The 20,224-nt window shown below is 38.8% G+C and overlaps 1 protein-coding gene across 1 annotated transcript in view; it reads left to right on the forward strand.

Annotated features, from left to right (window-relative positions):
* LOC131680858 (nephrin-like) overlaps nucleotides 1-20,224 on the forward strand; it is a 386,752-nt gene that overhangs the window by 348,327 nt on the left and 18,201 nt on the right. The window contains exon 18 of the mRNA XM_058961572.1: nucleotides 9,941-10,219. Within this exon, the coding sequence (XP_058817555.1) occupies nucleotides 9,941-10,219 (279 nt within the window). The remainder of the gene's footprint in view (nucleotides 1-9,940; nucleotides 10,220-20,224) is intronic.

Genomic DNA, 20,224 nt, shown 5'->3' on the forward strand with positions numbered 1-20,224 from the left:
TTTCTGTCTGGACATCACAATGAACCTTATCAAATGAATAACGATGATCGAGGTTCTCGTACCTTTTACTGGTCGCTAGCAGTTGGGTATTTAATGAAAAAGTGCATGGAACAAAAATGATTCCACGAATAATACTCCAAATTTTGTGAAAGAATTCACGTAAATTCATTAACATGTTGCATGAAATTGTAAATGATTACGGATCTACTAAATATCATAAGCACGCAAATAGATACTAGATAAAACGTAAACCATGTACTAGTAATCATGAACCAGTTCACGAATACATGAATAATGTTTTATGATTTCGCGAACTATTTCACGAGCACGGATATTGGATCGTAACTAATATATTAAAAATCATGAACCATTTCACGAATACATGAATAATATTTCATGATTTTGTGAATTATTTCGCCAGAGCGCTGTTACCGGACTCCAGCGTGTGTTTAACAGTGTGGCGACGGCTTTTGACTTCAACCTGACAAGGAATTCGATAAAAACTATAATAATGTGTTTTCTGAAATGTAATTAGTTTAAGTAACCACCATCGGGGCCAAGGGGTCTGTTGTTGTCAGTACAACAAATAAACAAATGAGAACGGATATTGGATCGTGACTAATATATTAGTGATCATGAATTAGTTCACGAGCATTGAATGGATTCATGAATAAAATTTCGAATTTCGTGAAATAGTTCACGAAAAAATATCCAGAATATTTTGATTTTGTGAACTAATGTTCCTATATCTATGAAAAAAATCATGAGTCAACCTTTGATTTTATGAATAATGTTCATAAAGTTGTGAACTAGTTCTTGGTGGAAACCGTGACAGAAATTCACAAAACAAAAAACAAATATTTCCACTAATGAAAGCATTATGCGGGTGTTACTCAAGGGAAATTGAACATAATTATAAAAGCCAGGATTTTTGTTCATGGTCCTGTTTTCGTAACGTAAAAACGAGGTTATTCCAGAATTCATTGCACTTTATTCACGATATAGGGAACCATTTTTTTTCCGTGTGTTCAGCTGGGAAACTCCTCTTGAGATGAGAAAACATACGCGCTCTTTCTCAAATGGGCGTGAAACCTCCTCGTATCAACAGATATGACATAAATGATGTATTTTAAGTAATAACAGTTCCCTACTAAGCGAATTGGTGTTTCGAAGGCAGCTCTGGTGGTGGAGTGGCAACCCTGAAAGTTTTTTTATGTTCAGTGGGTCTGGGTTCATTCCCAGTACAACTCATTGAAATCTTTTGATTTGAAAAATCTCCGGTTGTGTCTCCCCACGTGAGAGAAGTAAAGCCTACCCATGTGATATCTAAAGCTCAGATGGTGCAATTGCTTCTCTGGTATCGGCGATAGGAACCGAGTGTGGAGAGAGACCGATGGAAAATAAATGTGAATATTAATATTAATTAGTTTGTTATTACCGTCGTTTCAAACCTTACCGTCGTTTCAAACAATTGGGCCTACAGCTACCTATTGTAGGAAAAGTCTTTCTACTGTGGAGAGACTTCGCATGATCTCTCGACATATCCGGCATATAAATTACGTGGGGAAAAATTGAAGCATTCTTTTAGCGTTTCGGATTCTACTCATCAGTAACTAGCTCCATCTTGGAAGGACCGGCGGAACACTTTTTTTCGCGAGTGGGTAGTAAGTTTCGAAGTAATGTCTAGCTGTACTGACAAAAGTTCAGACATGGCGTGTGTATGTAAAAATCAAAAAATACCTGATATTAGCTGTTGGCTATTTGAAAACACCCTTCGTTAACGAGTTTTATATCTGACGGCTCAGCGAAATGTGTTTGTTGATTACTGATATTACAAATGCTGTACAGCTAGGTACTAATTACTCCATTCTTTTAAATTTCGTCGCTTTAATTTTCCGTTCATTGTGATAAAACTTTCGTTTCGCGGGCACTGAAGCCCGCATGATAGTGTTGACTAATGAGAAGGTATCTCCGACGACCGACATCCTTTCAGGCTTAATGGAACTCGATTTGAAAATTTCTCCGATGACAAAAAATGCCGAGAAGTTTCCTTTTCGATTCAAATTATGTCCATCTAATACAACCGGCCCCTGGATGATCTACTATCGGACCAAAGTTAAGCCATTTGAACCATCGATATATCGCGTGATTTAACTAAACAACCCTCGACCGTGTACGAAGAAGTATTTTGTTTACGTACCCGCCCGGGTAGTAGAGATTGATGCTGTAATCTCTGAGAGAGAACTTAATTACGAAAATGGGGTTAGCTCCTTCTAGAACCCTTTGCTTCAGTCAGTGAAAATTCTAGTATGCAAGCAATTGCGTTAAGCAAAACTCGAGGAGTGTAAGAAAACAATTTATTTTCAATCAGCTTCATTTCGAGCCTTTCACCGGAACTGCTCTTCTAAACTGTGCTTTTGAACGGGGCTCAATGTTCGCATTTTTGTACGCGGGGACATGCCTTACCGTCGTTTCAAACAATTGGGCCTACAGCTACCTATTGTAGGAAAAGTCTTCCTACTGTGGAGAGACTTTGCATGATCACTCGACATATCCGGCATATAAAAATACGTGGGGAAAAATTGAAGCATTCTTTTAAAGAACGCTCCGAGAAGAAGTGCCAAAGAGGGCTACGCCACTACTAATTTTTACGCTTTCTTGTTTACTAAAGAGCGAGAGTCTGATCATCCCGTTGCGAAAACATTTGCTTATGTGCACATAAATTTTGTAAAGAGGAAAATCATTTTATCTCTTAAGATTCCTCATAAAGGCCTGAGAGTGTCCCTTGAAGGGCGCTTAGAAACTAGCAGGAATTCTCACATGGAAGTCTCAAATCTTTCTATTTTTTTCCCAGGTTTTGCACAATGAATTTGCATTATGTAAAACCTGGTTAACTTCCGACGTAGATCTTTCACAATTTTATCATTATTTTTCAGGGCCAAGACAAAAACCCTATAGCGAATTAAAGGCAAACATTTATTGGCATTGTTTCCATATACATCACACCTCAGTTGGTTCTAGAAGACTTCAACATGCCGTGAGGTTGTCTTATCGATGATCACTGACCTGTCTTATTGCACGATATTTGCAACAATTTTAATATGGCCATTTTCAATACGGTAGAAATGACACGAATTCCTACTCCAACGGCGCGTAAGATTTATCGTTGTGCTCCACTTCGCTACAATTAGTGTGCTCATTAATTCAAAGATCTACACGTCTACTACATCCGAAACAATTGAATTGAAACAATAAATTCGTCCAGTGAAGCGTACAAGATTTTGGTTGGCTTGATTATCGACACTGCGATTAAAGGTCGAACGAAACGAGTTCCCGGTGTTAATAACCGTGGACTCCATGGTGGGCAGAGATTACTCAGAATTGTGCGCGAAAAAGGGGCTTTTTAACCACCAGATCGCCCAATATTTTCCGAATATACTCGACGTTAAAAACGTAAATGAAAAACTTGGCGAAAGTTGAAAAACGCGATTATTGGCACCGGTTCGTCGACGGGTTAACGAGAGAAACAATGTTTCGTCTTGTGGCTAGGCCTTAAGTTGTGTACTCGTTTCGATCTTGGATCGGAATACGCGGAACCAAAAATCCTTTTCGACGACAACAGACCCACATTCAAACGTTAGACGTTTCGCGATGAAATGATAATACTGTATATAACCGCAATGATTGTTCTTTAAACACACAAATTTATTTGACAGCAAGGATTCTCGTGCTAGGCATTGTAGAGCGCATATCACCGCAACGCTCGTCAGATGATGGGAGCTATCAATAGCTTCTACGCTAATTATTAAAACAGGCTGTGCTGCAAACATTCCCTCCACAAAACTTATGGTTTTATATTTACCTACAGTTACAGTTCTAAGGAGGCTCTCCGGTAGGTGGAGAATGGAAAGCACTCCTTGTTTTGAAGTAGAATACTTCTAACGTTTCAATATAGGGGTCTCGTTTCAAAATTTTCTGCCAGAATTTTACCCGATTTTTTAAACGTGAATATCTGCCTTTGTACTGAATGAAAAAATAAGATTATTACGCTATCTGATTGGAAATATGTACAACAATTTTGTATCCAATTCGGTAGTATGTACAATTACTAAAAATAGCGGAAATAATGGATTTTATGAAAGTAGTAATTATCTGATCCATGATTGGTTGGTACAATTCGCTCAAAAAGCAAGCGTTGCTGGGACTGCCTCTTTTTCATCGAAAGAACTGTGACGGGTATAAAAAGAGAACACAAGAAAAATTCGTTAGTTTGTGTTCTGACGTTGTAAGCGTAGCAGTTGCTACGTTTCATGTCAGCACATTCTTCGATGGTAGGTAATAGATACCATGATTGCCGCCAGGTGCTTATGATTCTTATCATGAAATGACGTGACAATTTTTGTATTTCAATATCACACTATTGAAAAACAAGCAAAAATGAACAGATCTGAAAAACGTGAAAACTTCCATACATCAGTCAATTTATCCCCTCAATAGGGAGCAGGTTAGTAATTCAAACGAACACGAAAAGTTATAAATAAATGTGCCGCGTGCCTGTTTGAATCAGTTGTTGCTCTTTTGCCAGACAAGTAACATCGTGCTTATAGCGTCTCGTACGACACATTTGAGCACCCAGCACAGCACACTACGCTTCTAGGAATGACATCATCATCGACTATTTAAAGAATATCATTTCTCGAGCGACTTTATTCTCCCGTCAAACGTCGGACCGTAAAGAATAGCAGTAGTAATGATGCATGTTGACAATGCGCTGCAATGAGTGCTGCATTTGATCACTGCTACCGCTGGGGGTGATCCGATGTAAATAGCGCGCGGCTGGAAGAGTTGGTAAACCTCAGTTTAAGCTGACTAATTGTTTCATAAATTAAAAGCCCTTTTAAGGGCTATAACAATAACAAACAATAAAGAACAAATTGGAATATTTCCAATCATTGATAACGATAATCCAATTGCGCAGTTTATATTCGTTATTTGTTGCTTGCGCGTATATTGACAATCTGAAATTTGTTGCAATCTGTTATTTGTTTAAATTTATCCTTCCGAAACAATACAAAAATGTGCAGCTACTTAAAGTACATTTCTAGGTTGAAATTAGCGAAAACCTGTGATTTATTAAAAATAATCTTTCGGAAACATAATCCAAAATTCTGCAATGTTTCAGAAAGTTGGAGGATGTGGCAACACTGCCAGCTAGCGAAAGCCGTACTAAAAAGAATCCGCAAATATTTTTCGTTATTCAGCATGAAGGCAGTCCTTTCATCATCAGTGCGAAAGTGATAAAAGCCGATGTCACGTTTCAAGTTATCAGTATTTCATATTAGATGCTGAAGAGAAAGGTTGTTTATTTTCATTTCCAAATATTTATCTGGTGTAAGTAACGTGCGGCTGGAAGAGATGGCAAACTTTTTTTTGCAGCTGACCAATTGTTCCATTCTGTATGTTATTTTTGTTAAACCAAAAGCCCTTAGCTAGTTTGGTATTTTTCATTCCATAGCAAGCGTCAATCGTCCTTTTCAAGACCCCACATACAAAACAGTTAATTCGAATGATTCCTTTAAAATCGTTCTTTTTAGGGCCCCAAATATAAAACATTTCAGAGTTAATGTTAATTAAACCACCAAATATATAAAGATACATATATTAAACTTTCTTCGTTTACGAATAATTTGATTTATGACCAGTTATTTTTCTATCGTGCTTGCAAACATTTGATTTGATAACAGGTATTTAAAGATAGATGTAAGGTTTTGTTTGTGAGCATCATTAACTTATGTTCCCATTTCATGGATTTGAAACAAAAATTTTTAAAACTTGAATTTATCACACTATAGGATATCGACTTTAATTTAAAAAATCAACAATTATCTCTAGTGAAGAATAGCATACCTGTGTGTAGTTCTGAAACAGTCGATGGAATTAACGGGTTTTTATTTGGCCACGGATAATATTGCTTGCTCATAAAACTGGCTGCATTTTTAATGTCATCGTGGTCGTGTCTTGCACACAACACTTATTTTTTTCAAAGCTGAATAAATGGATTGGCGATGGGGTGGTTTGGTGCGAGAACCGCTTCTTGTTCTTTAAATTATATGTGGCGTCAGGTGCTTGTACAGATAAATTCACCGCGCGTTCCAGTGTGCACCGTGGTGAATTTATCTGTGTGTTTGTTTCCTCCGGCAAGCCGTAATGCGTACTGGTTTTTTCGTTGTGTAAAGGAGATGGTGTTGGCTCATTGGATACTGATATGATTTTCTGTTCATGATTTGATACGAGTTACTTCGGAAAGTTTATTTACAAGTTTAATGAGAATTTTTGCACTACCAGGGGAAATTTAAAATACTTGGTCCTCGGAGTAAACTGAGAAAAAGTTTTACGTATCATCATGTTATAAACTCAGTTAAATAACGGTCCGGAAAACAGATTCATTGTATCCACATTAAGCCCGGCTTATTTTGTGTGCGGCTAAATGACGCAATGTGCTTTTTACTTATTTTGTTTGCGAATATCGCGGATACATAAATGAAAAGCTCCATTATTGTGAAAACTCCACTCTAAGATACCTGCTTGGATAAGGTTCGAGCATATTATTATTTATGAAAACATGGGGTAAACACGCCTCCTAAGGAAATATGATCATAGTTTAGCTATAGAACATTAATTGGGAGAAATTAATAAATATAATTCAACCAACATTTCCCCCTGTATTCGCAATCATAACGCTTAGAATAATGTTCAAAATTTCAATGATTCACAACAACAACGGGACAGAAAGCTCGTTGAACTAACGTAATTTTGTTTTCTGTTGAGATTTCACAAAAGTGTAGCTTTAAATCGTGTTAGGTTATGCAATTATTAGGTTTTCAAAACAATTGATCTGTTTTAGATTAGAAAGATGGGTAGGTAATGTCAACGACATTACCGAAATGAAGTAGCATACGTTTTAAGTTGTTAATACGAATGCTGCAATTTTTACTAATTTCTGAAAGGTTTTATTAAAATAAGTTATTTTGGGTATTTCAAATGGAAATAGCGAAATAAAGGTACAAGTATATACGATTCTCTACTGTTGCCAAATTAATTGATTCACTCTCATTTAATGCTCTTTGCAGGGTTACCATATGAGGATAAATATGTTGGTATATTTTAGGTTTCGATGTACGTGTACCGATATTTCGGTATTTCCATTAGAAATAACGAAATGGCTGGTTTTAATATTACCTATCAGAATATAGTCAAAATTGTAGCATTCGCATTAACATCCTAAAGTGTATTCTACTTCACTCCGGTTATGTCTCCGACATTACCCACCCATCTTTTTCCTGGGGAAACATGGGAGTTCCTGAGTGCTTTATCTGAAAAATTGTACCAGATTACCAGATACAAATATTAGTTCGAGTTCTTTCGCATTACTCCATTCCAGGTAATGAGGAAGGGGACATTAAGTTTAGAATGGTAATGCGAAGGCGGACACTTGGGCTTTAGAAGATGATATTTGTGATAGATCGCGTAGCTTCAATTATTTTTTCTGTATTGTCAGAGGACTCCCAAACATTGGCAAATTTCCTAGGGCAATAAAAGTTTAGGAATCCCAAAGGCTTAAAAAACCTTGATTAGAGGGGATGGATGAAGGTCGTGTCGTCCTTCGGGTGATATATCGGGTAATGTCCAATCATTATACATTGAAAGCGCATCTCCGACGTATTGGGGTCGTGGAGAGTGATCTCTGCGCTTGTGGTGACGGTTATTGCGACATTAAATATGTTGTCTGGTCGCGCGCCTAGTATTCTAGCGCCATATCTCCGTTAAACGAATCCCTTCGGCCTCGTTCCAGTCCGAGATGTGTTGGATAGCCTCGATCTCTCCTATATGCCTCTCATATACATGTTTTTAAACACGATTGATATCCAAATTTAGTTGTTTCTCTCTTTTGGTTGACTTGCTAACAGCTATGTGGAAATCTGATACCACGAGTTCCCAGTGGAGGCAATTCGGCGATCCGGTACATGATGTTCTGACAGTGATTTTTCGTTTGCTAAAAAGCTGCAAATATAATTTCTAAAACCTACAAGTGTTTCCTTGTTTCAATTTTTAATTGAATAATTGTTCTTCTTTAATAATTTATCAATTGTACGTTTAGTCTTTAAAAATATTTCTAACTACATCCTTTAGTCGGAATAAGTTGCATTAATAGTTTTTGTGTATCAATATGAACTTCTTAAAAGTGTCAAGTCTTCGTAAGACCTCAGGAAGTCATATTAGGACGCTTCCGTGGGGTTTGCCCGTTGACAGACTCATATGTGAGGACTAAATGAATGTTTTGCTATATCTGCAGATCGCTTGCCAAACAAGGTTTTATGGTTGGTTCGCTAAGGTTCAATGCCTTCCAAACTTTGTATAAGTGGTGCACCAAAAGTAAGTGCTGATCACATGGGATACAGTGCAATGTGCGATTCTGATCTGCTAATGATCACGCCAAAAAGTTATAAACATTTCAGTGCGACTTTTCTTGGAAATGTAGTCTATAGAATGATTTTATATTCATCCCAAGTGCGGGGCCACAAAAATCCCGGGGTTCCGGCCCTGGCTCAGTGTTCCTATGCGTAAAGACGGTACAGGGGATATCTTGTTCGTCTCCCCAGTCATGAAGGCCGGGGTCAGTTGATTAATTTAGAACTCCTGTTTGTTCGAAGGAATATAGTAAGTGCATGTTGATACTTTGCGAGGTAGTCTGGATTGCCCAGCTATTTTTGAGCTGTTAGTCTGCTCGTCGCATCTCGAACATTACGTAATAACTTTATGCTCCGATTACAATTTCAATGAACTAATTATAGTGTGCATGGAGCGATCACTGGTCTACAATGACTCTTCAACCGGGTCGCTTCAGTTTCCGACTTACATGTGTCGTGCCCAACTTCGCGTCTACGATTTTCCAGAATTTTCAGCGGATCCGTTAACTTCTGTGGATTATTTTATTATCTTTCCTATCATCGTTTTCTGTTATTATTATTAGTTTTACGAAATTTGAATGTTAGTAACATTAGTCGTGATGGTCAAGTTGGTTGCCATTTACTGATGAACAATAATCCTATTTCTACAATCAACGAACCTGTAAAACGTGTAATTCAATTAGTCTTTTTCTGGAATAACCAGGATCAGCTTTAAAGCACACTTGAATTCTAGGCTAGTAACGTTGTCATTAAATGAAATTATGATGAAATAAAAATAAATCTTCGGAGCGTTGAAGCTTCTGTACTAGCTGAAGATATAACACGCTTCCAGCATTCGTTCCACGGCTTCCACGAGAATAGCTTACCATGGTAAACCACTGTCATTGAAGAATTAAACCCTGAAACTCAGTATTATTTTAACATAATTAAAATATTCAAATGATAGTCGTGCCTCAGCGCTGATTTACATCCAAAGCGCATTTATTATTTACATTTCCCACGGTTTACAGAATTTCCATTAGTAATGACAAAGGGTTTCCATAAACCTCCGTGAGAATTCGGACTATTCGTAACAGTTAGTTCCAATTCAATTTTACAACACAATGCGTGCGCTTGTTGATCCCCTGCCGGCCCCAGGACCCCGATTGATATAATTGAGCGCCGTATATAGAGTTCTAATAAAATTCTCGTTTTCATCTATCTTTCCATGCATCACATTGCTGACCACCTTCCGGACAAAAACGAATGGCGCTTTTATGGATAACACTCAAAATAAACTACCTCGACCGTTGCGGAAATAACATAAACCTCCTCTCGATCTGGATGCGGTGCGGTGCGTTCAAAATAACACTGCATGTTACCCTTCGGGTTGCCAATTCGCTCTCGACACCAACAAAAAAAACACCGAAATAAAACCCCTTGAAAACAACAATACGCGTACACACGCAACAATAAAATGAAATACAATTTAGATTGATTTGGCACACCATCCATCGGTACACTCAACGAATTTGGTTTATACAAATACCCGGGCCGGCATTCCAATTTCGCACACTGGCCACCAACAGCAGCAACAACAGCAACATCAACACCAATACCAGCAGCAACATCATCAGCCAGCGACGTCCCTCGGGATGATGGTTCCAACTCCCACCTCGGCGGCTGTTAGCCTCACGGAACGATTCCCTCCACCACCGCTCTTTGCTGGTCACGTACCCGTCAGCAATCCATCACTCTGTTCAAATGAAGCGGTAAGTTGCAAGCCCCACCCCCTTCCTCAATTCTCAACTCAACCCACTCGGGGTTTTGTATTTAGTAGCTGTTTGGATCACCAACATCCAAACTTGCCTGCCCCAATACTCTTCCACCGTCCATCCCATAATCCCGCGCTGCCAATCATTGTTTGAAACGTTGCATTTCCCTCGGTATCACCCGATGCTCGAGGCCACGTGGGAAAGTTCATCAGTGGTCTAGATTTACGCGGGCCACATTTTGTTTGATTGCTTCTCAAATATTCATTCCATACCGTTGTTCGAATTCTCAGGGTTTATTCCGATTCCCGATCGGTGGGTGCTTTAGGCGGATAGGGATATCCATCGGGACACTGCTGGGTAGAGCGGATTGTTTCCGCTTTTTTTAAATGATTTGATCCGCGACGAGTGGATGTCCGGTAAACTGATATTTTTTGGCTACAGCAGGATGGGGTTTGCTAACTAATCAACTAACTGTCGAATTAGAGCAACGGTTCATCTAGAATTTCGCGAAAAATGTTCTTTTCGGTATTTAAATAATTGTAATATACAGGGTGTCTGGTTCATGATTAAGAACCTCTCGAGGGATGATTGACTGTAATATTTGGAGAGAAAAATCGTTCTACACATACTATCAAATCTCAACCGTTACAGAGTTATTGATCTTTTTGTGTAAAAAACTTATTTATCTTAAAATACCTCTAACTCGAAAACTATACTTCGTATTTTAAATCTTTCAGTTCCATTGGAAAGATGAGAAAATTTTCTATTGAATGGTATTCTCATATCTTTCAGTTAATTAGTTTTAATTACCATTAAGTTGTAAAGTGGTTGAAAGTTGGCGTTTTTCATGAGCTTTTTGTTAATTTTTTCAAAATAATGAATTATGATTATAGCAATATCTAATGTCAAAAAGTTGAGTTTTAGGACGATTGATAATTTGTTCTTCAACCTCATATTCCTATCTTTTCTCGTTTCTTTGTAATTTCATTACTAATCTTTTCCTGTAATGGACTTGCAAGTGTTTAAAAGACTCTAATCTAAAAAAATATGCTTTATATCGTTATTTCCAAGGCTTCATTGGAAAGCTGAGAAAATTTTCATTCGATGTATGTACAAATATCCTTTAGTTAAGTGTACTGAATGACTTTTTACTAGTAAAATATCTCAAGATTAGCGTTTTTGGAGAGTTTCGTAATTATTCTAATTATTATTTAACTAAATTCATCGTTACTATTGTTCATTTGGTGTCCCTTAACATTCTCTATAACTTGTTGTGTGACACTGTATCCCTATCGCTTTTCATTTCGCTGCAATTTAATAGTTAACACAGCATGACCTCATCAAATCGAAATCGTTGTTTTTGCATATTAAGCGACGCGATAAAACTGATTTTGCTTCAAAATTAAAAGAGATTATTAAATGGAGTCAAAGAAAAAATTGTAGAACTTGCTGAGATACATTGTTTCGATGATAATAAGGGTGTTGTTTATTATTTACTTTTTAAGTAAACTAACGAAAATGCTAAAAATAACATGAACTTTAAACTAATTTACTTCTAAAAGAATAACAAATGCACTTAACTGAAAGGTATTAATACATCTTCCTCTGCAAAATTTTTCTGGCTTTCGAATAAAAATAAGAAAAGGTACAATAAGTGCCATACTTTTTCAATAAGAGCTAGTATTAGTGAAAATGAGATAAAAATATCAAAGTTCAATAACGCAAACACATGAAAACAAGAAAAGATAAGTGTATCATGTCAAAGAACAAATTATGCAGCTCTTTAAGACTAACAATCTGAATTATTAAAATAGTGATGTTTACTATTAAGATTTTCGCGAAATGTACGAAAAATCGATCAAAATTGTTAAATTTTATATAAATTACTATGAAAAGGTTACTTAACCTAATTAACTGAAACATGTTAGGACATCATCCAATGGGAAATTTTCTCACCTATTCAATGGATCTGAAAGATTTGAAATACAAAATATACTTTTTGAGTTAGAGCTATTTTACGACAACTAAGTTTTTAAAGCAAAAAGTTCAATAACTTAGTAACGGTTGAGATTTGATGGTATGTGTAGAACGTTTTTTTTTCTCCAAATAAGACAGTCAATCATCCCTCGAGAGGTTCTTAACCATGAACCAAACACCATGATGATATGATGATGAGTATCCTGTTTTCAATGATATGAGTATCCTGTTTTCAATGATAAATTTCATTGAATGTTTTACAGTTCGACATCTTTTAACAAGAACATGAGATTTATTTAAACTTCGTTAAATCTAAGGGGAATATTTTCCAGAGTCTTATAATTGAGAAAATAATTCAAAGTATAAGGGGATCAATTTGATTTTGTTAAGACTAAGGGGAACTCTCAGAGAACTTTTTTTAAAGCTGAGAATACTGCGTGGCAATTTAACCCTTTCATGCCCAAATTTTTAAATATAGGTAGGTCAGGCATTGTAATTCTCTTTCACTCACGCGAGAAGAAGCTTATCCGATGTCCAACTTTTCCGGGATAAGATGAGTTGCAAAATTCTCCGTCTCCACAAATAGCGTGAGAATGATTTTCCGGATAAAATTTATTTGACTTTTTCCTTCTCACCGGAGAAGGTGATAAAATTTTAATTTCATGCAAATCAATTAGAACTTCAAAAAATACATTTAATTACAAAGAAAAGCGGCAAAGAAGTATGATAGACTTGTTTTTTCGTGTTTTGGAATAACGACAGCAAAGCAGCGGAAAAAGGATACCGTGATAAACTCATTCACTCATTCTCCGGCTGTTTTATTTATCCGGAGAAATAACACGTTGTATTTATCCGAAGAAGTTTTGTGAGTGCCAATAAATTTTTGTGTGAAAATGTGAGTTTTTATTGTCGCAGTAGCAAACTATCCGGGCGCATTTACTCATATGAGCGATAAATGCAATGCCTGAAGTAGGTATACAAAACTTTTTTTCCTTAACACTGTTGGGGTCAAGAAACACGAAAAACTCATTTTGGTCAAGATATTGGCTATTCTTGTAGTGATAGAAGCTGCTCAATTCATACCTTCCGATGCTCAATTCAATTTACCTAGAATTTTTCAAATAATGCAATTGCCTCCAAAAGCAGTCGAAATTGATAGGTTTTATCAGTTTTCAATAATAATTGAAGGAAATGAAAATATATAAAAATCATTTCTCGCCGTTAACTGAATCTATCTTTGGCAGCACTGCTGAACAGGACACCCATCATGCTAATTACAATAACTTCCGTTCTGCAACTAATACTTACAACTGTTTTTGCTCAAATGAAAGGTAATGGTCACAGTTATTAGTCTTACTTATTTTTGTAAACAAATCATACGTAAATCGAAAGTTATAGATGTTTGAAAACGTTGTTGTTTATAAACAACATGAGCACGAAGGGGTTAACTTGAATAATTATTGAAATGAATTTACTAGAGGAATTTGCTGCTGTACGGGAGGCCGGCTTGAGATGTGTTACGTTTAAAGTGGGTAAAGGGTAAATAGGGTAACCAACATAATTTGGATCCCCATATATTTTGGACCCAGTTAATGTATTTCCTCCTGCACTGCCTGGTTTCTCTGCATTTGTTTAGGTTGATGCAACAATTACATTCCCGGAGGGCCGGGAGTCATATACCATTCGACACAGCTCATCGAGATCGGAAAATGTCTGTGTGTATGTGTATGTGTGCATGTGGGAAAAAATGTCACCTCTGTTTTTCAGAGATGGCTGGACCGATTTGCACAAATTTAGTCTCAAATGAAGGGTTCTACGTTCACATCGGCTGCTATTGAATTTTTTATTGATTGGACCTCTGGTTGCCGAGTTACGGGTTGAAGAGTGCGGCCACACAGCTAATTCCTATATAAACTAAACTGAAAAATGCTCAAAAGTGGGAGTAAATGAAAATTTAGAGGCAGGGTACCGATCACTGTCGCCAATGCGATAATCGTGCGTTATTTCTAGGACGTCATCATATCCCAGGGATAGCATAAGGGTATGTGCACGGAGCTGGAGTCCCGAGGGTTGCAGGTTCGAATCCTACCTCTGGGAACATTTTTTCATATACTCGCTTTCACTTAATTCAGCATTTCGATCCGATTGTTCCCGTTTGATACTTCCAAAAAATGTCTCCGATTCTCGCTATCCTCCGTCTGACTAGGTTAATTGGTTAAAATCACCAAGAACTATCATCAAATCGTTTGCATCTGTCTGAGAAGAAGCGCGCTCTATAGAGTCTAGATGGAGCTGCGTAATAGAGTAATCAAGTCATTTTTCTGTAGGAATGTAAACAGCTCCAATAAAGTAGTTGAAGATGAACTATCGACACCAAATTTACAGGAGGAAAGTTCGGAAAAAACACCGATCAAAACCCCGCCTCACTAGGACCGAGTGCCGGTAAGGTTATCTGCGGACTACAATAGCCACACAACCACAACAGTTCACAGAAGGAATATTATATCATAGCACCACACGGCGGTCATCTCAACTGCCGGCCCATCGCGTTGCTCTTAGCTTCTTAATTCTGTAACACTGCAAATATATGTGCCCTGTCCATTCACTGACGCATTTGTGGAGCTTTGGTGTCGTTGTGAGAGTTACATTGGAGGTATTGATGTAGCTCCATTGGCTCGAATATAATAATATCAGATTATCAGAGATTGTCTGCCGAATCGTACCTGAAATGCTAATAATATGACAACACGTTAAACAAGCTTGATTGACACTAACCGACACCAGTTTGACCTTACCAAACCGTAAAGCGGGTGGCGTCGTGAAAACCTTGGCATAAGAGTTGACAACAGCTCATGGCTGATTTTTGATTTGATTTGATTTTGCACGACACGATAACTGCAAATTGAAAAAAATGGCGAAAGTTATTGCAAACTTTATCGCTCTCTGTACCTCGTGTAGACTCTCACCACAATGAGCACGTGTTTTAGCGTGTTTTACCAACCTAACAATTATTTGCGCCCACGCCATTCAAAATCTTCGCTCAAGGGGAACAAGGGGTCTTTGCAACAGTGAACCCCGTGATTCAGTAGATCTACGCCAATCGAAATCGAATCGATGACCACACCATCGATCTCAACTTTGTGGGCGGATATGTAGATGCGGTATTCTTTTATAAAATTATAAATTTTATTATAATATTACAATTCTGAGCTTATCTTCGAATGCCGCAACTTTCCACAAAATCATTTCATCTGTACAGGCCCGTAGCATGCAATTGACCGGGCTGGCATTAGCCAAGGACGCCGGGGTGAGAAGAGCCCTATAGTCTTGATTTTCTTTATAAACTTATTGAGCATAACCCATAAAATAAGTCAGAGTAAGTGAGACGTGTACACAAATTATCAATGAAAGTCGAACTGAAAAGGTGCCAAAGTAAACGACAAAGAGGTGCGGAACTGAGACTCCGCCAAGGGCGCCAACAGACCACACTACATATGTTTGTCGAGAGTTGAGATGTGGCGCTAAATATTAAAAATCTTTGGCAGTTTGGGTAGCCTCATATTTTAAATTTCGGATTCGGATCGAGTTTCTCAAATTTGAAACTGTTGATTTAAGGTTTTCAATTTTTGAAATCTCGGGTTATTTGTATTTTTGATGCCAAATGTCTTTAAAATGCATGAAACGTCGAGATTTGATGTAATCTCGAAAAATTTTTTTTAGCAAAAATTGACTTTTTTGGACTTCGGCACCTTTTTGCCTTTCTCATATAGATAGGTTATGCAATCACTCTAAAAATCGTCAACCTAATCCCGGCGATTTTTTTGACTTATTTAGGCGTAGGTAGGAGTATGCAATGAGGGGTTACTACTTTAAAATTGAACCAGTTTAAAATTTCTTAACAAGTTGAAAATTTTCGACAGAGTCCGGACCCCCCGGATCCTCTTCCTTGATCCGCCGCTGGTTTCAAACGATGTTTCAGTGTCGACACATAGTATCTTAAGATCGTGGCTGTCGACCCATTGTATGTATGTGCAAATCGTACTGAATATGTAATATTCATTTCCACCGTTGTATTGAACATAACCAGCCATGGAATCGTAGTATGAACAAATGAGAAAGGCACAATTGCACCACTAGGTGGATTAAAACAGGTTTTTATTGATTTAATTAGTTTGCCTCATTTGCCTTTAAGTTGAGGGGTTTGACGTTATTGCAAACCTCATCAAGCATATTGCGTGCTAATGAACCTCCGACAGAAAAAATGCTTTAAGCTAGTTATTGCATTACGCCTCGATAGTGGCACATCGAGGAGGCCGAGAGGGCTTATGGGTTTTTTTATGTTTTGTGTTTTTTCATACACTTTGTGTAAAAAAATAATTTTACTGGAACGACCACATCATTTTTTCCGATCGGAAAACTCAATTTGTGATGGGCATGAAAAATAACTTAAGCAATAATGGGTTAAAAAACTAAGGCCAGCATTATATTTTGGTATAGATAGATCCCCCAATCAAAAAAATATCAATTCCATTGAATTTAGGCACAAAGAAAAAAAATGCTAAAATTAAGGTTTTAGGATAGTTTTATAGCCATTCATACAACTTAGATTGCACTTGTAGCGTGCTATAAAACTTCAATTGTTACTTGGGCAATCCGTCCTAATGAAAACTCTTGTACCCTGATCAAGCTCAATTCAAATACAACTAGATCGACGAAAAGTATGGGAGGATAATAACAGAGCCATAACCGCAATGAAATTCACTAGTCACTGCTCTAACATAACTAAATCTCCGCATATCCACCAAAATTTCCAACTATCCTTTTGCGCCTTTACGTAAGCACAAACCTAGTTGAGTCCGCCCGTGCTTCAGGAATACCGACAGAAGCATGTTATCAGATGCTTTAGTGGTAAAAACGCCTTTAATCCACCTAACAGTGTGATGAGACATTTCTTATGACTCTTATCACTCTCTTCGGATATTATATCGTTTGAGAACATTTAGAACTTGATGCTTCGCGATGTTTGTGATAACGCATGCTACATAGGATTGTGGCAGGACTCAGAGAATCGCTCAAGTCAGCATAGGACAACATCAGTGCTAGAAATCTCAAACCAAATCAATGGGAAAGCGAAAAAATGGCCCATAAAATAGACATACAAACGAATTATTGCTAATGCTCTGTTAATAAAATATCTAAATTGCTCAATCAATGCATTGTGGTGGGAAAACTGAATTTTCCTAAAGGGGTCATATATAGTATATTGTACTGAGCCAAAAAATCGATTTTTTTGAATCGAAATGAAGTTTATACTTTACTCAAATTTCCAACGCGACTGAGACCTAAAAATCAACGCTTTTTCTGGAAAAAAAAACGATACTAGCAGTGACACCATTCAAAGAAAATCAACAGTGAATATTTCCAGACTTGGTTTTATTTCCTATTTAAGAACTATTGTGTTTTTTACATCCTAGATCGCATGATTCAGTGATCGAAACCCAAAACTTCATGAAGTATTTGAAATTATTAAATTAAAATTTGTGTTTGCTATTGAAATTGAAATAATGATAGTATCGCCCCTTTGACGATTGTTTACTTTTTCGGTCCCACCTATCAGCATTGAAGTATCGCCCATACGTTTTTTTACAATACCAATTTTACGGCATAATTCCGAAACCGTAATTTTTGAAGTTTTAAAATTATGCAGAATTAATTTTTCAGAAAATAGTAACAGAGTTCGTGTTTTTAGCGAATTTGTTGAGACTTTATTGTAGTCATGAATATTAACCTGAGAAAATTCACCATAAATACTTCTTGGACGATATACCGGCAAAATTATTATATCAAATGATGCGCTGTTTAACGTTTGTATCGAAGATACTAAACCTCCGAAATTGGCGGTTTCAAAATGATGTTATCTTGACCTTAAATTACTGTTTTTGAACATTTGACCTATACATATAATTGGTCATACAACAAAAATCAAATTCTCATCAAAATCGATCAGGACCTGCTAGAGTCGAATGGAAATCGTCATTTTTCATAAATTTCTCTCTACATTCGGAAAGTGTTATCCTCGATATTAATCATATTACGTTTTCGTCTCAACTCGACACATTCCCAAAATAAAAACCTGTTTAATTCACCTAGTGGTGCAATTGTGCTTTTCTCATTTGTCCAGACTACGATTCCATGGCTGGGTGGGTAATCCCTGTCAGGTACGCGGGTGGAAGGCCAATCACTTCGACAGCGAAGTTTTCACCGCGGTCCTGGGACTGGAGGCCAATACCGACAGTCTAAGCGGAGATGCGCTGGTAGCTGTTCTATCACGCGCGTGCGACGCCACTATGCCGAGGAAGACCCTGCCAAGAAATGGCAGACGCTCGGTATATTGGTGGAGTGCAGAGATCGCAGCCCTACGGTCAGCTTGCCTACAAGCTAGACGTAGGATGCAGCGAGCCTGCACTGAGGAGGTTAGAGTGGAACGACGTGAAGTGTTTCGTGCTGCGAAATCGGCCCTTAACAATGCCATCAAGCGCAGCAAGAGAGCGTGTTTTGACAAATTGTGCGAGGAGGCCAACGTGAATCCGTGGGGCGATGCCTACAGGATCGTGATGGCAAAGACCAAAGGGGGCTCCTCACCTCCTGAACGGTCGCCAGAACGGTTGGCGAGAATTATCGAAGTACTCTTCCCGTCCCGAACCATAAGTCCCTGGCCCCCAGCGCCGCAAGGCACGGTGGGTACGGACGACATGGTGGCCCCGGTGACGAACGAAGAGCTACTTGCAGTTGCTAATTCTTTAGCGGTGAATAAAGCTCTTGGGCCTGATGGAGTTCCAAACAGCGCTCTCAAGACAGCAATCATGTCGAATCCGAACATGTTCAGGTTGGCTATGCAGAGATGCCTTGACGAGTGCCGTTTTCCGGATAGATGGAAAAGGCAGAAGCTGGTACTGTTGCCGAAGGCCGGGAAGCCGCCTGGTGACCCATCGGCGTACAGACCAATCTGTCTGATTGACACGACGGGCAAATTGCTTGAGCGGATTATCCTGAACAGGCTAACTCCATACGCAGAAGGTACGGAGGGCCTGTCAAGTAATCAGTTCGGCTTTCGAAAGGGGAAGTCCACGGTGGACGCTATCAACTCAGTGGTAAGGACTGCCGAGATAGCGATCCAACGGAAGAGGCGGGGCATTCGATATTGCGCGTTAGTGACACTTGACGTGAAGAACGCATTCAACAGCGCAAGCTGGGATGCCATCGCGCTCTCGTTACACCTGTGGGCCTGTACCGGATCTTGGAAAGCTACTTCCAGAACCGTGTACTATTATACGAGACCGATGCCGGTCAGCAAAGTGTTCTTATTACTGCAGGAGTTCCGCAAGGTTCAATCCTGGGCCCGGTACTATGGAACCTTATGTATGACGGGGTTCTGAGACTAAAGTTCCCTCCGGGTGTGAAAATCGTCGGTTTTGCCGATGATGTCACCCTGGCGGTCTACGGGGAGTCAATCTCCGAGGTAGAACTAACGGCGGCACAGGCGATAAGCATAGTGGCGGAATGGATGAGCGCGAGAGGCCTAGAGCTCGCCCATCACAAGACGGAGGTGGTTGTTGTCAATAACCGCAAGTCGGTACAACAAGCAGTTATTCAAGCAGGAGAAGTCGAGATAACTTCTAAGCGGAGTCTGAAGATTCTTGGGGCCATCATAGACGACAAGCTGACCTTCGGCAGCCATGTCGACTATGCGTGCAAGAAGGCTTCGGTGGCTGTCGCGGCATTATCGTGGATGATGTCCAACAGCTCCAAGGTGTGCGCCAGTAGACGCAGGCTACTGGCCGGTGTCGCCGTATCTATCCTTAGGTACGGTGGACCGTCCTGGGCGAGGGCACTGGGAGTAACCGGTTACCGTCGCAAATTGGAGAGCACCTATCGCTTGATGTGTCTCAGAGTGATATCTGCCTACCGCACGGTATCACATGATGCATCCTGCGTGATAGCGGGTATGATGCCAGTCGGGCTGGT

The sequence above is a fragment of the Topomyia yanbarensis genome, chromosome 2, assembly GCF_030247195.1.
Source record: "Topomyia yanbarensis strain Yona2022 chromosome 2, ASM3024719v1, whole genome shotgun sequence".
Lineage (NCBI taxonomy): Eukaryota > Metazoa > Arthropoda > Insecta > Diptera > Culicidae > Topomyia > Topomyia yanbarensis.